General features: G+C 41.7%; 2 protein-coding genes across 2 annotated transcripts in view; one reads left to right on the top strand and one right to left on the bottom strand.

Moving 5' to 3' along the window:
* nfic (nuclear factor I/C) overlaps window positions 1–20,837 on the bottom strand; it is a 185,308-nt gene that overhangs the window by 116,953 nt on the left and 47,518 nt on the right. The window lies entirely within an intron of this gene.
* LOC148388059 (prohibitin-2-like) lies at window positions 12,479–20,626 on the top strand. The gene is made up of 10 exons (XM_088394013.1): window positions 12,479–12,646; window positions 13,824–13,959; window positions 14,155–14,239; window positions 16,297–16,376; window positions 16,511–16,695; window positions 16,773–16,902; window positions 17,698–17,801; window positions 18,063–18,140; window positions 18,884–18,963; window positions 20,058–20,626. The coding sequence occupies exons 1-10, from the start codon at window positions 12,626–12,628 to the stop codon at window positions 20,080–20,082; spliced, it is 924 nt and encodes a 307-aa protein (XP_088250139.1). The 5' UTR covers window positions 12,479–12,625; the 3' UTR covers window positions 20,083–20,626.

The following is a 20,837-nucleotide window of genomic DNA, read 5'->3' on the forward strand; positions in this document are numbered from 1 at the left end:
AGTTTTTCTACAGCCCCTAAGGTTTAACATAACGCATGAATGAAAATAACACAGGTGGTGTTACTTTGGACTCGATTAGGGTTTTAAATTTCTCTAGCTCCCCGGTTATATCATTTGGCAAATGGTATTTAATACAGTCTATAAACACTGTTAGAACAGTCACCAATTGGGCCCACATTTTTTTCATAATATTTCCCACTGTATCTTTCCAAAGGTTCTAAATAATAGCTCGACTTCACTATTACTCAACAACACAGTGTCACTAACTTCTTGTTTTATCAAACGGAGCCGCGCAAAGACCTTGCATTCATGCGCGAGGTCGTGCAAAATGGCAGCAACCGTGTTGCGGATGTTTATAAGAGTAGCAGAGGTCTTAAAATAGAAAAGCATGGTCGATAAAGTGTGGAGGAAGTTAGCATTGCACAACTCAGCCGTCACTGTTTCATAATTTGCATAGAAATAAAAGCAGCGGTCCTCAATAAACAAGCATGTGTGATGCAACTGGCTAAGGTCATCAAGGGTACACCGTCACATATCATTTTTGCATGTTTAATTAAGGCATCGTACAAAAGATGAGCAACCATTAGTTTCACACGTACGTAATCTTCTACCGTAAGCCATGAAAGCGGTTCTGTCTTCATAACGTATTCATCCTGCCGTGCGTTGACTCTCGTAGGCGTTGATGTCAGCAATGGTATTTCAAAGTCCATGTCGATCAGTGGGGAGTCCTGCGTCGGAATGTTGCCCCCAGTGGTGGGTGAGAGGGAGTCGACAACGATTGTGTCATCCGCAGCCAGATCCATGTAGCCCGCAAAATCATCGGCTACCCTGGCCTCTGTCTCTGTATTAAGTATGTGGGCAATGTCAGCGGCAGATAAGCTGGGCAAATCCATATCGTTTTCAGGGTAACGTGCGCATGCGTCGTCAAACAGCTCGATGGCTCGCGATGAGGACCACGGTTCACGCTCCGCCTTTGCTAGGCGGCTTTCGCCGCTGTACCCGGGGGCACCTGTAAGGTCTCAGGGCTCTCAAACACATCAAAGGTTGATGACAAAGCTCCAAAGAGACGATCGAGCTGCAGATTGTCGAAGCAGATCGGTGATAAGCGATCGCTCGGTCCGGGTGTAGGCACCGGAAGGATGTCAAACCTCTCCGGCCCTGTTGCAGCCGCTGATCTTGATCCCTCAGCCGGCGCGCTTGGCCGTGGAGCTGCGATGAAAGCCATGTCGGCCTGGTTTGTCTCTGTGCCAGAGTTGTCAGGGCTGGACCAGAGTGTGATCGCAGGCCCATGTTCCGTAGGTACAAAACTTGGTAAAAGTCGTCTGGCGGGGATTTTTTGGAGCCATCTTCTTTCTCTGACGTGTAGAACGGTCTCTTGCTGGTAGGTGTGGAGGCTGAGTTTGAAAGCCCGCTCGTATACATTTTAGATAGGTATGCTAATGACTACAACCCCACCTTTCTGTGACTGTAGGTAAAAAGAGGGGGGCAAGGAAAGCCTGTACTGAAGAGGTGTGAGGGGGGGCCAAGGGGGGGAGTTTAAAGTTATTTTTTAGTAAGGGTTAATCTAAAGTCAGTTTACGTTTCACTCCGACGATGTTTGTCCAGACACGGCTCGATAGGAAGAGTCCCGCAATACTGTCACCAAATGCTTGCATTCGTTTATACCATTTTGTCAGTGGTACATTCCGTATTGTTTGGAAAACTCCACATTCGCTATTAAACACTTCTAGCATCAGATACATTTGATCGATTAGCTCTCCATCTTCTGTCCCATCAACAGTTTGAGGAGAAACTTTAAGCCGGAAAAAACATCTTCCGCTGGCTGTAATTCTTGAAACCCATGTTACATTCAGCTCACCTTCTAATCCGTATTCATTGAGAAATTCAGTCAAAACCTCGGGCAGGAGTTGATTTAAAACACCCCAGTCATTTGAGTTAAACGAACCATACGTGCTGGCTGGCTCACAGTCGTTGTTTGGCCCACTTGGTTTCTCATGAAGAAAAACAGCTCACTAACCTCGTAAAAAAATTTAAATCCCCACAGAGTCTCCGGTGTTAGATACCAGTTCTGTTCAAGTTTTTCTGTAGGAGGCTGTTGCATACGCTTTAGATACATATATTTCTTCCTAGGTGCGTCTAACAAGCCATCAGGGCCTCTGCGGCAAAGATGTATACTGACCGGTGTTTCCGCTATCATGATTTGAGCTTCAGGTTTGCAGTTTAACACCAAAGCTTTAGCTTAGCGCTTTTCTGTGAACTAGTCGCTCGATACTCTGGCATAATATAGCGACAACAGGTCCACCCCTTCTCTCAAACCACACTTCTGTGTATCACGTGTTTTTAGTCAGGACATGTTTTTAACTTGGGCAACTTTCATAAAAACAAAACAAATTGTAACATACGAAATATGCTGGAGGCATATCAAATATACTGAAATATAAGGCCGGAGGCCTTCATCTGTCTCCCTCCAAAATTAAATGATTCCAACAGCCAGTCTCTTTCTTTCAGATAACTTTGTCAGTATATTGACGACGTTTTAATGACTCGACCTCAGCTCAAACTATTGTATGTTAAACTTTCTCCTTCAGATGTGTTTTTCAACAAAGTTACACGCAGACAACTCGGAGCCAATAATGTTGACTCTCATGACTCAACTAGCTGTGGCCCCACAAGCTATTGTATGTCAAATTAGATGCCTTTTTCAACAAAGTTACACAGACAACTCTGAGACCCCATAAACTATTGTATGTCAAATTAGATGCAACAACACCATGACTATCTCCTTCAGATGCCTTTTTTTTCAACAAAACTCCCCCCTTGACCCCCCTTTTTTCAACAAAGCTCCTCCCTTGACCCTAGACGCACTGGTTGATAGCAAATCTAACTCAGGTGTATCACTTCTCTGCTCTGTTTCACAAAAATACAGGCCCTATACATGCCCATACATGTCCCCATCCAAAAATGGCGCCAGCAAACCAAAATGGCGACAGCCAAAGATGGCGCCGTCTCGACTGGCGCTATCTTGGTGCCCGCCAGACTGGCGCACATGCCCCCCCTCCCAATCCAAAAGGGGGTTGATTTATGGTACCATAAAAGGCCATAAAATTTTATGACCCCTACCTCATTTACATACAATAGACATCAAGGTCTTATGCATTATCCTATTGTGTGGTGGTTCTTAACCTTGTTGGAGGTACCGAACCCCACCAGTTTCATATGCGCATTCACCGAACCCCTCTTTAGTGAATTTTTTTTTTCATTTATTCTAGCTATAGATAGATATTTTTTACTGGTGCACAAAATGAGCCATGCATGAACAACACCTTGTTCAAAGAACAAAACCAAAGTGCTCAGAAATATATATCAGATCATAAAGTTATAAAAACCTTTCTCATTACCACTTATCAGAAATATCTAGTTATGTCTTCTTTATTGATTTGGTGTGTAGGTATAATTATATGCTTAAAATGTTTCTTTTATTGATTTAGTATGTGAATATACTTGTCTGCTTATGTACTTTATTCAATGAGGTTTGAGCATATCTGTTTTTGTAGCTAGGCAGGACTTTTTGTATTTCGACCCCATTCCTTCACTCCCTCTGTTGACCTCAGTTTAACTGAGGTAACCAAAACCATTGTTACCATCAGGGTCCCTCTGTTGGCACACCAGGTCCCTCTGTGGGGCCGCCAATGAGTGAGAAAAATAAATATAGATAAAATTCATACCCAGACATTTGTAAAAGATGGAGAGTGGAAAGGCAATTGGCCTAGACGACATTCCAGTGACAGCATGGAACTATCAAGGAGAGATGGGAGGGGAGATTCTTAAAAAGCGAGAAGATTCCTGGAAAGGTGCTGACTCCTATTTTTTATTTCAGGCCATGGCGATGCGCAGAACTGTAGTAGCTACAGAGGTGTTGTTATGTTGATTAAGCAAAGCATGAAGTTATGGGAAAGAATGTTAGAAGCGAGGCTACTGGCCAAAATAATGGAGAGTGTGGCAGAGATGAAGATGTTGCAGGACATGCAGATAGTTGGTGTGACAGGACAGAAAGATATGGAAACGATTGCTCTGCTGTCACGGCCCCTAACAGGAGCAGCCAAAAGAAGTGGAAGATGAGAAAGAATATGTAAATAACGAAATACATACATACATACATACGTATATACATACATATAGACAGACATCGAACGATCGCCCATTCGGTCACTCAGTCCGCAATTTGAAGCGACTATGTACTTCAAACCCAAACGCCACCATTTTATAGGGAAAGAAAAATTTGTTGAATCTATTTGTTTTCGACATAATACTCCTGCAGTCATCTTAAATTTGTTCAATTTATCAATCTCTTCCATTGTTTGTCCTGCAAATGAATCACGTGAATAATGTGTTTTTCAAACTTTAACGTTCATAAATTGTTCCTAATTCGTTTCTAGTCTGTATGTTATTGTTCCAATTTTTACATTTAATACTCTCCCACCTATTTGATCCTATCTTGTAAAGGTCTACAATTTATTACAAGCTATTTTAAAATTCTCCACACTTGTTACCAGGCTTTAGCTCCATTTCACGATGGTGTTTCCCATTCACTTCATTTCTGCCGAGCTGCTTCTTCTCCTCCGTCTAGCATGTTGAAGACTTAAAAACCATCAAATCCGAAAACACTTTTTTTTTCTCTCCCCCTTTTGACACATTCTAAAAAATGTGTCACTATGCTTAAAAAGTAAAAATAACAATGCCCATGGTAACATACCCATCGCCAGCTGGACTTCGGTGTACCTCCAGATGCCATCCTGACCTGGAATCACCAATTCTCAGTCCCTGAAACTCGACTGGCAGCATCTCACATGGCTGTATGAACAAAAGCCATCACCCTCCTGTAGCTGTGCATGCAGCTCTCCGCACAATAAACATTCATAATACCAAAAAACAAAAATAAAATTAATAATGATAAAGAAAAAAGAATCCACACCCGGGCGCATGTCAAACGTATGAAATGGAAAACTGGAACCTGCCGAGCCTGTCCTGAAAACGATCACATTTACAAACTCATTATGAAAAGTAAGGGGTTAGTTGTTAATGCATGTTCACAGACATGACACAAAATTCTCCAAGACTGCAGTTGACAACCTGCAAAGTAAACACGAGGTTAACAAATAAAGCACAATCTGTTCCCTGCGTTGCTGTTAGAGGCTGCAATACAATTAGGTAAAACATCAAAACAAAGCAAGTCATCACAAATTCTGTCACATACATTTCATCACACTGTCAGGTAAGTCCAGAGTTGTTGTCATACACTGTCTTGGCTCAGACTCTTGATTGTCAATGCTTGTATAGTCACGTCTAGTCATAATCTTGAAATGGGCCTTCTCCATTGAATTCTGTTGTTGTCAATGGTGCCCCAGAGTAATCCTAAACCCATATTTAGTCCAAAATTAGCCCTGATCAATCTTGCTTTTTCAAATCTGTAGTATCTTTATATTTTTCAGGTGAGAGGAATGTTATCCTCTGCTGTGATCACATCACCCCAACCTTGAATCATGTTAACCATTCACAATACACAAACACCACAAGTACAGACTTGACATTCATACACCAGACAAACTGTCATCCCACAACACACACATAAAAACATACAATATTAAATTATAAAAGGAACCCTCCCTACGTAAAATTTTCTCCTCAATTAAAATTTCCCTTTTTTTTATTTTAAATCCAAAATTAATATCTAATTGTCTGGTCTCCTGTCCTCTCATCGTTTGCCAATATGCATAATGCTGTAACATGATTTAACTCCCCATTTAGTTTGCTCATATCTCACACTTAGACTATTTGACACTTTGTGTTGAGCTGTAACTTCAATATTTCCACCTTCCCATATTTCTTCCACTAAACAGTTCCATTTTGCTTTCAGTTTAAATTCATCCCTCCAAATAACTACCTCTGGCAAAGAACCAGAAATTTATAAAGCACTCCCTTTTACTGTTACCTTGTTGCTTCATTCATCTCCTCACAAGCATTACTGACCCTCCTAAAAAATAATGATACTAAAAATAATGTTTAAAAAACAATATACACAGCTTCCTCCTGCCACTTACAAGATCACCTTGAAGATTATCGTTCTCACTTTTGTTGATGCCAATTCTTAGAATTGAAAAGAAATACTTACTCTTGATAATGGAGTCACGCTATAACACAAATTTTAAAAACCTTCTTCCACGTTCCTCCTTTGTACCTATCAAAACCAATTAGAAATATTTTGCTGTCATGATCATCATTGTGGCCCTCACACTTATTGTTCCTGTACTTTAAATTGGCAATTTTTGTACATTTGAAGCCCTTTGAGACTTGCTTGTGGGCTATATAAATAAACTTGACTTGCCTTGACTTTATTATTATTCAACTTCTTCTGCATTCTTCTGCCTCTTTTTTATTTATTTTCTAGCTTAACCATTTCCACGTAACTCATCTGATTCACTTAATTCCACTCCCAACACACTCCAAATACCCATGCCAAATATTCTAAACATTCACGGTCCCCGAGAAATTCACAAACCCTAAGACAATATTTCACCATCCATTCTTCATGTCACATCCAATATCCCTCATCCTCTTCCACATAATTCCTCTAATTCACCTTCTTTCACTTCCTAGATTAAAATTTCACATCCTCACTTCAAACATTGCGGTAAAATTTTGCAAAATTTCATTTTTCCCTTCTAATTTCTTCTAGTTTCCTTTTTTTTTTTTTTTTTTCCACTGACTCAACCCATTTCAATTTTTTAACTCTTCCTCTTATGCCTACCTATTCCAAAACTTCCCACTTGTGGAAAATTTCAAATTTTCAATTTTTAAATTCACGCCCAATTTTACAAAATTCTTTCTATATTTTCATCCATTTTCTGACCAATTCAACACGTTCGAAATTTAAACATAATCTTGTAGCATTCCCCAAATTTTTTATTCAGCCTCTTCACCTTCACACTAAAGGGAAATGTGCTTTCGGCAGTTTGCAAACATATTTTTTAAGGTTGTGTTAAACTTATAATCATATTAATATAGTATCTAGTATTGGAGTGCTCGTGTGGATTGGTGGGTGGTGAAGAATGTGCAGGCAAACTGCATGAACTTGTTTTCTTCGAAGTGTTGTGGAATAGGCCCAGACAGGGAGTACCGGACGAGAACACCTCAAGGTCGGTGAGAAACGAGAACAACATCACGTCCAGGTGGTCGGGCTTCGCGGGGAAAACCCAACCGCCTAACCTCAGCAATAACACCAAGACGGGGAGGAGATGGCCATCGACCAATCATCTCACAATGTTTTGTATGCTTTAATATTCATATTGTGTTTCTTCAAAACTGGGCAACCCGGAAGAATGTGTCGTCTTTTGGTGGTCACAAAAACGCACAAGTTCTAGTGTGAGGGACCCGGGACCCAGGCCTGTATTAGTGCGCTTTGTCAGGAATAAACAATTGGTAAATTTGGTCTGACTGATCTACTGGTCTTCTCTTTGACAGAACGAACTCGCAAAATTGTTAGGTGTGCCAGTGTGTGGATTGGGACATAGCAACTCATGTGTTAAGTGTTGATCGCAATTTGGAGTCAGATCAATGACTAAAATCTGTAGCCTAACAACACGCAATTTCTACAGAAATTACAAATTGTAGTTATTATTGTTAATCCTTCGTGACCCTCGTAAAGACAAGCCGCACCAGTAATGGATGGATGGATGGATTGTTAATCCTAACCCCAAGTGCTTATCATAAATTGCCATTTAAATCAATTGTCACAAGGGTCATGTCAATGTATTTGTTATTTAAAGCCCTACTGTATTCTTTTTTAATTAAGTAGTGCCCTGTATTACTATTTTGCTGACTATCCAGAATTCCAACTTTCTTATGGCCTTCACCCCTTCAGGCTCAAATATGCATCCTATAAATCAGTCGCAATTGATGTGTAATTAAATTCTGTCGTTTTGATAAAGGTCAATTAAGTTTAGCAATTCAGCCTTCTGTTGCCCGAATCCAAATTTCCACAGGTCCAATTATAAAATTTAATTATTTCAATTAGCTTCATCATGTCTTCGAAATGCTATGTTACATATAAAAATGTATGATTCAAATGATTTAATTTCTATCGATCAATGTCCATTTTGCAAAGTTTCTGATCACGCTGTCGTATGATTTGTTATTATTAGTGCATCTTCACTGTCCATATCTATGTATTTATTTTCTATCCCCGTTTCAGTGTCAATAACAGCCTTATTATTCCCTCTTTTATCAAAACTCCTCAGTTATGTCCGCCCCAGTTATGTCCGCCCCAGCACCCAAACACACTTCCATCCCTTTTGTCCCACACTCCACCAACTTTGTAAGGCTTCAGCAGTCTTTAGCAATGTGTCCAGTTTGACTTCATGTGCCTCGTGCAAGTCTTTAGCAGCCTCTCTTCTTAGATTCTCATGATGATGATTCAGGGCTGGATCGTCCGCCATTCTCAAATGCGTCCATCTTGTCTTTGTTCTCTCAGTCCATTTTCTTTTTGATCTGCAACTATGTGTATTCCACCAACTGTATGGTTCTTGTCCTTTGAAGAGCTGTGCTTGCCCCCTTCAAGTATGATAATAGTTCCTGTTGTTCTCCCAAAGGTCAAAGGTGTCTCATGACCAGGGACAGTCCTCTGTTGATTTTGAGACAGCCAGTGGAGTAAGAGGACTCAGTTCAGGAATTGTGCCCCGCACTAGGACAGAACACACTGGGACACAAATTTCACAAAACTATCTTCGTGTTATGAGTCTTCCTGTGTAGTATTTGTTCCTTACACCCCAATCTTCCTATGAACATTTTGTATCCTATCAGTTGCGCACACTCATCATCTTAATATCAAATGCCTTTTTTTTGTTTTGTTTTTTTCCTTCTGAGTAATCCATCCACCCTACCCATTAACACGACTAAAATCCTTGTTCCAGTGTTTATCATCAAATAAAGTTCCGAAATTCTTTGTAATAAACTGTAATGTAATTGAACAATCTACCAACATGGTTGTATATGCAGTAATTGTTATTGTTCAATCTATAGGTCATTTAGCGCCGGTGTTCTAACTATGACACTCCTCGTTGATTTAACATCTCATAAGTTATTATTGTCAGCAGCGATAAAGGATAGTGCTTGGAAGTGAATGGCTTATCACCCAATTTAAAACACATGCCACATTTGAGCTAGTATTTATTCATTATTTATTTGCCATCCTCATGTTAGCTGGCTAATCGATCAATAATTCCTCCTAAATGTAACATCTCCAATCACAATTGAATTTTATCCAATTCTACAATGTATGTTCTCTTACTCTCGTATTTTTTACGAGGGCTGGGCACTCTCCTCGTTGGACCAGTTTCTGCCCACAACCCTGCTGCACTCTTTTGAAAACAAAAATGGTTACAGTTTAACCTCACCTCACAATGGGAGACAACCTTCATGCTAATTATATATATACATTCTTTATCAAATTCTTGTTGAGCCATTTTTCTGACTTCAACTCACATGCAAAATAAAAAAAATTAACAATTTTATACAAATCAACTTATTGTTCTTCATGAACCACAAATCATCACTTCCACCCCATGAACAGCAGCACCACGACTAATAACTCACTTCTCCAGCTGCGTCGCTGTCCCATCTGACAGCCAAGCCTGCTTTCCACACAATATCAACATAGACACACTTCAACAATTATGTAGCGACCTGGTTAACCCAGTTACCCTTCGCCCTAGACAACAATATAAGTCTCTAAGGTCGCACTATTGAGGTCGCCAGGCATCCGTCCTGCTATATCAGCGATGCCTTCACCTTTTTTTTTTTTTCCCACGAGTTCCCGACTCGTATTGGTGGCCTGGCCGATCCAATCGACCCCGACTTTAGGCAACAGTATAAGTCCCTAAGCGTCTACTATTGAGGCCACTCTGGTGCCCATATGCTAGTCACTGGCACCCCACAGGTTCCAGCGGTGTGAGCGCCTCACCACCTTTCTCTTTTCAAAAAGAAATCATCCATACAATCATAAATGTATATTCAACCACCGTTCCTGAACACAGAGCTAAAATTATTAATTTTTAATTTTACTCTGCTTTCACTCCACAATATTGCTGAACTGGGAGATTGTATTGAAAAAAAAAAGTTCTCCCTTACCTTTTGTGCCGATCGGACTGCAATATTGTTGAGCAAGAGCGGAGAAGGAAGAATCCTTCCTGGAGCATGCACTTACCCTTCTGAAGAAATCACGTCGGCTGGTCACCATTTGTTAGATTTTGTCCACAATTTAGGAAGCGCGCTATCTGCACCTCACGACAAAAGCCATTGCCAATCCTGTTATCCAATTTACTCACTGCGTTCTCGTTTGATTTCTTCAGATTTAGGAAAATGCTAAGACACTGAAGGAGAAATTAGACTTACATAGGTTGGTTGAGTTCAATCACAATTCTTGTTAAGAAAGCTCTGTTTTCAGGATAGTACAATACAGCGCTGGGCCCTTCGTGCAACCATGCTCAAGAGCAGAAAGTCTCCATTCAGAAAGGCAACGTTCAAAGTTCTTTGGTCAGCTTGTATTCAGTTGTACATTGTGGGCCGAGTTTGATGGGTGATGAGTCTTTGGGTGGGGCAAGTTCGCAGCAGAGTTTCATTCCATGGGAGTGGGTGCTGGTTCGGTGAGAGTTGGTTCCGTGGGGTTGGGTGCTGATTAGTATGGGCGATTCGATGTGTGTGGGGGTTGTTGTCTTCCATCCCATCTTTCGGCCTTGGCGATCACCTTGGCTGTTTTCCTCCTGGCGTTCTCCCTCTGGCACCTCTGCTGGTTTTATCTCCAAATGACCTTCCTGTAAACATTCTCCTCCATTCTTGCACATACACTGTCGCACCTCATCCATTCATCATTCTTTCAATTTTGTCATTTTGTACGGAATTATGTGAGCTTTTGGCTGTGACATCATCTGTTTATTAATGTTCCCTGACTATGCAAAGTTTGTACTCACCAGTTACCATGTTTTTGTTTGTTCTTTTGATACTCCATGTACTTGCTTACGTCATCATATTCTTAGTTTAATCATGCTTCCAACCATATCTTTTCTTTGTTAGGCAAAATATTTCCCTCTGTCCAGAACGTTCAGTAGTAATCGAAAACTGGCGTCTAGCATTAGTCAAAACATAAGATACAATCAAGTATTGAACATTTTTAGACGACTTTGGCAGTGTCCGTGATTTAGAAAATCATCAGGCATGCATTAAACAGTTCCTTAAGGGTCATTAAGCTATTCAGGCAATATATCAAAAAACATTTATTTCAAAGTGCTCAGAAATATATATCAGATCATAACGTTATAAAAACCTTTCTCATTACCACTTATCAAAAATGTCTAGTTATGTCTTCTTTATTGATTTGGTGTGTAGGTATAATTATATGGTTAAAATGTTTCTTTTATTGATTTAATATGTGAATATACTTGTCTGCTTATGTACTTTATTCAATGAGGTTTGAGCATATCTGTTTTTGTAGCTAGGCAGGACTTTTTGTATTTCGACCCCATTCCTTCAATATCGAATGTGTTTGTGTTTGAATAAAAGGTTGGGAAAAAAACGTTATGCCGACATTTGTTAATTTTGGGGACACCAACTCATATAACAATGTAAAACACATATCCATATTGTCATATAAAGCAGTTAACCAAATGTCTGATTTTTATGTTTTGATTGGCGAATATAAAAACAAGGAATAAAACAGCAGACAAGTTTTAAAATAAATGTTTATTAAAATACTACTACTACTACTACTACTACTACTACTACTACTACGACTACTACGACTACTACGACTACTACTAATAATAACAATAATAAAGTACATTTCAAACCAGCAATCTGATGTGAAATTGCAGTAGATATATTGGATAACAATATTCAAGTGTATATATGCATACACGTTATTTAAAAACTACTATATAGTGTTATAAAATAAAGATTACCCAAAGAGAAGCATAATCTCCCCGTTGTTGAATAACGGCGCATCCCTTTATGCAGTTAGCCGTTAGCTTGGAGAAAACGAGCATAAAATAAGTGGCGTTTCAGTGATTGGTTCTTTCTTTCCTTGGCAAATCGTAAATCTACATTCTGGTTTACATAGTTCACGCCAGGAGACGCGCCACGTTCACTGACTGACCCGTTGATGCAAGGGAAGGCAGTTCTCTCATTGCCTCGTTAGCAAACGGGAAAGTCAGGAACCGCTTCCTCACTGATCCGTTCTCGCGATGAACTGGAAATGCAAATCACTGACTCGTTCACTCACAGATCCGTTCAGTATGTGACCGGGAAATGCAATTTACTACTCGTTCGTGAACGGCAAGTTACGTCATTTTTCTTCTTCGTTTTGTTTTACGGCGAGGTGGCACCAGCTTCAATGCGCATCACTGACACCTATTGGTTGACGTCATATGAACTGAAAAAAGAACGAATCACTTTCGGAAGTGATTCGTTCATTCTCGTTCGCTGAAAAGAGTCGTTATTTTAAACGAATCGTTCACCAACGAGCCAACACTCAGTGTCGACCTTCCCATCTTATAGCTGTTGAGTGACGCGAAGCAGCATGGCGAGCAAGGAGCCCACTGTAAGAGTTATAACTTTCAACCTTCGCGTACTGACGTGAATTGTTGTTTATTGGGTAGGGATTCCGTGTGTGAAGGTCTAACAAACGTGTGTTTAAACCAGAAGCTCCTCTGAAAGAGTAAGAGATCAATTAGCTAGCTTACGCGCTAGCTAGCATGCGGCTATGCTAACCAGCGCGATGTGCGAACTTTCGAGGGGTTTTCGATCAAGGTCATGTTGATCACGAATTTGTCTTGAAAGGTCTTTACACACAGTTGAACACGTATCAGAAGACTATCAAATACGTGTTGCGTTTTGTTCAAGATGTCCGTTGTTGAGCAAGGAAAACAAAGAAGTGGAGTAATAGTTGGTTCTTTATTTGCAAGATCTTGGGTTGCTTTACGGTAGTCAGTACACAATGCACTTCAGCAGATGAAACAACAACCTCATAGTTCTGGTCAGAAGGCTTTATAGTGTCCACTCCTGCTTGTAAGGAATAGTAGAAAGGGGAGGGGAAAAGAAGGAAAAACATATCCTCATAAAGCAGACATTTGTCTTATCTACTGAATGTTTGGATCTATGTGTCATGAAGTTATTGAGCTGTGCTTTATGTGTAATGGAAAAGTTACCAAGCTCTGATTGAATAACTATGTGTGTATACATTAATAAGAGTATTTACAATTGACATGATAAAATATATAAATTAATAGGAATATGTACACATTGATTCACATGATAAGTATAACAGTATAAAAATATGAAAAGTATATAAGTTTGTATAACGTAACAAAAATTTGCTGTCGCTCTCTCTTCCGATGACATTCAGCACTGTCTCGACTTATCCTGTTATGCCGATTTTGTAGTCCAAAATTTTTAGATGTGCGCTCACGTTATCTTGTCTTGGGTCTATTCTTTGTTTGTGTATTTTGCATCCAATGTACAGCATATATTTGTAAATGTAATTTTGTATTTTTGTCTTCTCTAATTTTCTTTTTTAACAAATATTTTCTCCTCCAAAGTCCTTTTTTTTTCTATTCATCCATTCATCTGATATTTATGTATTTCTCATCGGATATTTTTTTATTGTACCCATCTATTGCAAATTCTTTCCGTCTACTTTTCACGTTTTTTTTTCCCCGACTCAAATTTAAATGATGATGTACCCATGTTGCTTTGTACCGATTGCCGTTCTATTGCAGCGCTTGGTCCAGAATCTCCGGGACCTGATGGGTCGCATGGCAGGGTCGTCCGGCGGGAGGGGCGCTGGACTCGGAATCAAACTGCTGCTTGGCGCCGGCGCCTTGGCGTACGGTGTCAAAGAAGCCACGTATACTGGTACGCATTGACATGAATTTATAAATGGAGCATCAACTTTGTGATGTGGCAAAGCTCTCACAGTCACTAGATAAGTCCTGTTTCCCTCTTTTATTAACTTTTACGAATGGAATATGTTGAGAACCTTTGTAGTGCTTGTACCAAGATGAAATTGCCGCAGCTGCGCAAATTTCTGGACCGCATTTCTGCACACAGTGGAGGGCGGTCACCGAGCGGTAGTGTTCAACAGGATCGGCGGCATGCAGATGGACACGGTGCTGGCCGAGGGCCTTCATTTCAGGTGAGGATGGGCCCACGTAACTTGGACCTCGCCGGTTTTTATTGTGCCGCTGTTGGAATTGTTTTCGATTTAATTTTGATAGTTTATTTTTTTACTCAGTTTTTTTAAATTCGCTTAGTTTCAGTTCATTTTTAGAGCAAGCCTATAAGCCAGGGGTGGCCAACCAGGCAGACTAAGAGCTACATTCTTTACAGTGTTACCGCAAAGAGCCACATCAGACACACGGGCACACATGAACATCACCCCATCCCTTCCTCTTACACACACACCCGCACAACTCTCCTTCGCCAAATTTATTGTGTGACATTATCATGTCTCACACACCAACATGATAATAACAGAAATTGACTCCTACAGTACCAAGACCACAGGCCAGTCATTTTCAACAATGAACATTGTGTGCACTGTCTCACACACACAAACTTTCAGTTCAACAAAGTCCACAAACAAAAACCTAATTTACAATAACGTTTTTTCACTTACTATGCATGTTGCTTAGTGCAACTTCTGGCATTCCTTGAACAAACCACTTCTAATCTGGCTTGTATTCTGTTGTTGCCACTCAAAGTAATTCTTTTAGTTGGATGTCTGATACCATTCGTTTTAGTTTGTCGTTTTCAGAGGACAAGATTTCAACGTCACTGAGGCATTTTTTAACGAACTCCCCTTACAATGAAGTATGGCTTTTCAGCCCGTGCAATGTTCCAAGCCAGTTGATACGATGCAGGCGTGACAGTCTGTTACAGTTGTGCACACTCCAACTTATTTTGCAAGAACCAAACAGGAGACAAGTAAGTCCTTTTAAGCACCTGCAGGTGGAGAGTCCATTCGTCGCTGTGTGTACAGCGATGATCGAATGCAGTCTTACTCAGGTCTCTTGCAGGAGCATTTTATTGAGAGAAACAGAGTGAGGGTTGAGAGTGGGGGTCAGAGTAGACAGGATGGGGCCGAAGCCCCTGGCCTGCTGATCAAAGCACAGCAGGGGGTCTTTCACGATGTTGTGTAAACATAAGAACTTTGATTGCTTCCTCTGCAGCTAGTCAATCAGTTCAAAAGATCTTATCACTTTGTTCTACTACTTTTGTTAAGACAGGACAAGCGAGTTTAATTATTACAGGTTACATTCCAACATAAGCATAGGATCAAACTAATCTATCAACCCTAACACAGTCTCTGAGTGCTTCGTAATTTTGGGGAAACACTGTACCGGTTTTCTGCCTAACTTCAAAGTGTCCAACTTGTTCTTGCGAAAGTCCTTATCGATGTTAGCACGGAGTGAGCTGAAGTGGCGCTAAACAATTGAAGCTTTGAAATGCGCTTATGACGTCTAACATCAGGCAGAATGGCTTGCCATTACGTTTGACAAAAAAAAATATAAACTTTCCCCACTCGGTTAAAAACGTCCTGTGTTCATCTTCATATTTTCATTTAGCTTCGCATTTTTTCCCTGCCATTTTAAGAGCGAAATGGACACTAATTATTTACTCGAATGGGTTTGCCCCTCCTGCTTTGTGTAATTTCACCTCATGCGCAGGCTTGTTTGACTAAAATACCATATTGAACTCAAGCAAAGTGAACACGCACAAAAAAACCCACAAACAAAAATGTTGATATGAATGTAAAAGAGCCGCATGAAACCAGGCAAAAGCCTGCTCTAAGCCTTTGTGGTTTTCAAATTTTTCCCAAAATTATTTGAGTGTTTATTAGTTTTACAATTAGCTTTTTATGTAGCTTGGGTAATGGTCGAGCGCAAGATAAAAAAAAAAAAAAAAAAAAAGGTCACGCGGTGTGGTGTTGTAAAATAAACTAAAGGTAAGTAGTAAGTAAAGTAAACAGTTTCACCAGTTTCATCTTCAGCTCCGGTTGTAAATCAGTACGGAAATAGATTTAAAGCTCATGTATGAAAATTGAAAAAAATGGAAAAGGTCATTTTTACTCCGGTTCTTGTTTTAGCAACATAGTTTTAGTTTTAATTTTTTATTTGGTAAGCGTTTTCATTTTCAGTCTTAATTATTTTGCAATAGCCACTGAGCTTGGGTGCGCCCTGTGTGCGTTAGGATCCCGTGGTTCCAGTACCCCATCATCTATGACATCAGAGCCCGACCCAGGAAGATCTCCTCACTGACCGGTAGCAAAGGTAACCCAAACCCCAACGCGCCTGTCCAAGTCTGTCACGTGGCGGCGAGGTGACGTTTTTGCCAGACAACAAAAGCAGATGCAAAACGTTTTGAAAGGTGCACCCCCGATGACTATGCTGGTCGTGCCGATTAGACCTGCAGATGGTGAACATTGCGGTGAGGGTGCTGTCGCGTCCGATGGCATCCAATCTACCCGCCATGTACCAGCGTCTGGGCAAGGACTACGACGAGCGGGTGCTGCCCTCCATCGTCAACGAGGTCCTCAAGTCGGTGGTGGCCAAGTTCAACGCCTCCCAGCTCATCACGCAAAGAGCGCAGGTACGCTCGTCTTCCGGCTGGCCGAAAAAGGAAGTTGGCCGTCCGCGGGCCCCCACGGTGAGCTTGTGCTTGCGCAGGTGTCGCTGTTGGTGCGCAGGGAGCTCTTTGAGCGTGCCAAAGACTTCAACATCATCCTAGACGACGTGGCCATCACCGAGCTGAGCTTCAGCAGCCAGTACACCGCTGCCGTCGAGGCCAAGCAAGTTGGTAAGGAATCTACGCCCTTTGCTTCGGGAATGTAAACCAAAAAAAAAAAGACATTTGGCGATTTGCCACAAACTAAAGAAGCGCTCGCTGAGCCTTTCTGTGGTTCAAGAAAAGGGTCATGACTTGACATTAACCAAACTAAAGAGGAGCCTTTTGTGATCATTCACATCAGACCAAAAGCAAAGCAATATTTATAAATATATAAATATTATATATTAATATTATATATTAATATATAATATTATATAAAAAGAAATAACAAGGATCCGGTCATTCTTTCCGGACACCCAAAACACATTTGATGCCACACAAAAACTCTCTGACATAAGAAAAGTGTCACTTTGACGTCACGCCAAAACTTTGGAAGAGGGAGGGAGACCCTTTCAGGCCACTTAGTGCACTCATTGGCCGCTCCGCGCCGCCGTGCGAACTTTCAATGGCCGCTAAAGACGCTAGTAAGACTCGCTCGCACTCTGCTCAGTAAGTTGGGCGATATTGGCTTTAACGGCCGCTGAGGAGTCGGGCTCTTTGCCATTAGGGAAAGTTTCTTGCCGTTTGTGCTTGTGCATGCGGTGCCATCGTTGAGCGTGTTGAAGGGCAAATTTCAACATTGTTTGGCTCACGTTTGTTGATGAATTGACATTATTTGTTGACAATTGTGCGCTTCCGCCACCGAGCACTCAAACTAAGAGTTTTTTAACTTGTGACCATTCATCCATCCGTTCTCTTCTCTTGAGTTTCACGCCGGTGTTGCGTTTCACAAGTGAGTTGAAGGCCGTGTCTCCGTGTGCACAGCTCAGCAAGAGGCGCAGAGGGCTCAGTTCTACGTGGAGAAAGCCAAACAAGACCAGCGGCAGAAGATCATCCAGGCCGAAGGAGAAGCCGAGGCGGCCAAGATGGTAAAAACATGCGGGTTTTTGCAACAAACAATCCATGGGAGGTTTCTTTATACCGTACGTTCCCAGCAGTTGCCACAAAGCTTCAACAACGGACGCAGAGCGACCGATTTCACCGAGGCCGTCTGTTGGCCAATTTTTAGCCCCAAATGTGCGTTTCCAGTTGTCTTGAATACGCCAACAGAAGTCGGCCATGGAGCAGCAATGTGGGCCATGTGGCGAGCATGAGAGCAACCCGCCCACCTCTGAATTTGTGTGTTTCAGCTAGGCCAAGCCGTCACCAAGAATCCTGGCTACCTGAAGCTGAGGCGCATCCGAGCCGCTCAGACCATTGCCAAGACGGTTGGTCATTCATTCGCTCGCCTTTTATCTCAGCGTTAGGACGGCGACAATGACGAAAAATGCAATGATGACTTTGACAAGGTCAAGGGAGGTGCTCGTGACACCGTTGACAATTATTAAGATCACGGCCATGAGCATGCTGGTGACCTCCGTCATCGAGGGGAGGGGGTGGAAGCTTAGTTGGGCCTGGCCAAGAGGGATTTTCTCACAGCGCTTACCAAGTTTGGCAGAAAGAAATTTGAATAGGCGAGTCAACCCAAAAACACACAGACTGAATTAAAGAACTTCTCTTCCCTCCTAACCTTTAGGCCTTTAATGCCAACAGCAGCACAGGGAAGAATCACAGGCAGAACTTTGGAGCGCTTATAGGAACAAGGAATAATTGTTCAAGTGCAAAGACGTACAAAATGGATCTTTAAGGTTTTTTTTTTTTTTTTTATCTTTAAGTTGCAGCCATATGTTTGCAGTCAATAGATTGAACAAAGAGTTAGCGCCTTCAAGTGGAGAAACAACACACGGACGTGGTTCTGAGCCAGCGAGTCGGACACGCGACGACAGCTTGACAGAAGTGCGAATGAATGAGCACTACTACAGCAGTTTTTTTTTTTTTACCAGGGATGGGATTTTTTTTTTTTTTACCAGGGATGACAGCCGACAAATTAAATTATGACAAGACCCTCGTGTCGAATAACTAAGGCGATGTCAATTCCCGCGCTGATGTTAACGCCGATGTGGTCCCGCAGGTGTCGACGTCTCAGAACAAAGTGTACCTGAATGCTGAAAGTTTGGTCCTCAACTTGCAGAACCAGGCCTTGTTTGACAAGTGAGTGCCCCGAATGTCTCTCGTTACGTGCGTAGCGCGTCTCTGAACGTGAGCACCGTGACCCCTTCGGCCATGCCTGGTTCATTTTGTGATCTTGTAACTGCTGCACCCATTTGTACCGCAACTCGACTTAACGGAAAGAATGAAAATGTCCGACTGATTGTCGTCGGAGCCGCCTGCTCCGCTAGCTCCTTCCCGCTGTGTTCCACTGAAACGGATTCCACGTCAACAAAAAAGGCGACGCATCGATTGCTGTTGGAACTTTGCGTCTCGCCTCCTACTCGGGCTGAATAGTTTCAGAAATGACTCATGTACAGAATATCCCCTTGATTGATGAAACTGGAATTAGATGAAAACAATGTTTTGCTTCTGTCCACTTGGAGTCGCCATTCTCTTGTTCCAAACGGTAGTTCCTTTTTGAGGCGAGGGCGGGTGTACTTTGGTACATTTATTGTACTTGAGTCAATTTCTGTATTTTTTCTTTTCCTATATTTGAAGGCTGCATCTGAGCGGGTATGGTTTGTGAGTGTGCGTGCGCACGTAGCAAAGATTGTTTTTGGGCAGGCTTTGTTCTAGTTCGCAATCACGTTTGCCAACAGTTTTAATGGTCTGTAATAGTTTTTCTTGTCCCTCAAAAAATTGGAACATGATCCAAATTTTATGACAAGAAAAGTGAATACATTTGTGCCGTTTTGTTGTCTATTTTCCAACTATAGCGAGTGAACCTATATTGAGTGAACTTGATCAAGTTTGATTTGGGATCAAGTGCTTGTTTCTTTCTGCCGCCCCGAGTCTCAGACAAGTTGCAAAGGGCTTCACGTGCATCAGCATTCGCAATCGACTACTTTTACTTTGACTTAAGTCAAACATTTTGCCCCTGGATCTGTCTTGAACTTCATTCAGTAAAATCATGACCCACCAACGGCCCAGTGAGTGAGCAAAGCGGGCGAGAGCGCACATTGCAGCCGTTGGGCTGCTTTGCATTCGATTGAAAAGCTTTGCTGCTGTCGCGTCTGCACGACCTGCTGACATTTTACTACTTTGATGGAAACTAATTTGCTTCGTCTGACCACTAATTCCTGTTTCGGTTTCAGTTTATCGTTGGGCCTGAAGAAGTGATGAAGAGGCCGTCGTGTTCATCGCGACCGACCGATGGGCACTCGCGGACGCTGCGGACAGCTGGTGGACAACAAACAAAAGTCGGGAACAAGTTGATTTTGTTTTTCTTTAGTTTTGTTTTTCTAATTGTGACACAAGATGCCGGTGACGTCGTTGATAGCGCCACGCAATCGCTCCCGCGTGCGTTTGTAAATGCAAATTTGACCTCGTTGGAGATTAACATGCAACATCCCTGTTAGGACGTCGGTTTAAGCGTATCAGCTGCCCGTTTCCGTAGCAACGTGCATGCTATGAGGTCCTCCCGGCGCGTGCGTGACTCAAGCAATTAGCACTCCTGATTTTCACGGTGGCAGTTATTGATTGCGTGATTGTCATGAATGTGTTGCTTCCCAACATCTAACTTTGACGTCACTGCAATAGGACGACTCGGAAAACCATCTTGTCTCAGTTCACTCTGTCATCTAATGGAAGAGCATTTCATGTCATCGTTTTGAAAAATACACAGCTTTCATGCACAGGTTTCAATAAATCGAAGACACAAAGAGATCTTTGAATGATTTTCAAATCTAAGTTTGCTCATATTGACAAATGAAAAAATCAGGAGATCTGCCAATGTGTTTGACGTCTTCAAGGATTCGGAACGTTTACGCCCAAAAAAAATTTCCCCCCCAATGCAATAAAATTATAATGGGCGTCAATTGCACGCAGACTATATAAATCTAACTCATTTGCGGACTCGGGTTGTGTACCAGCTA

This window comes from Syngnathus floridae, chromosome 13 (genome assembly GCF_059516105.1).
Source record: "Syngnathus floridae isolate MCC-2025c chromosome 13, RoL_Sflo_1.0, whole genome shotgun sequence".
Lineage (NCBI taxonomy): Eukaryota > Metazoa > Chordata > Actinopteri > Syngnathiformes > Syngnathidae > Syngnathus > Syngnathus floridae.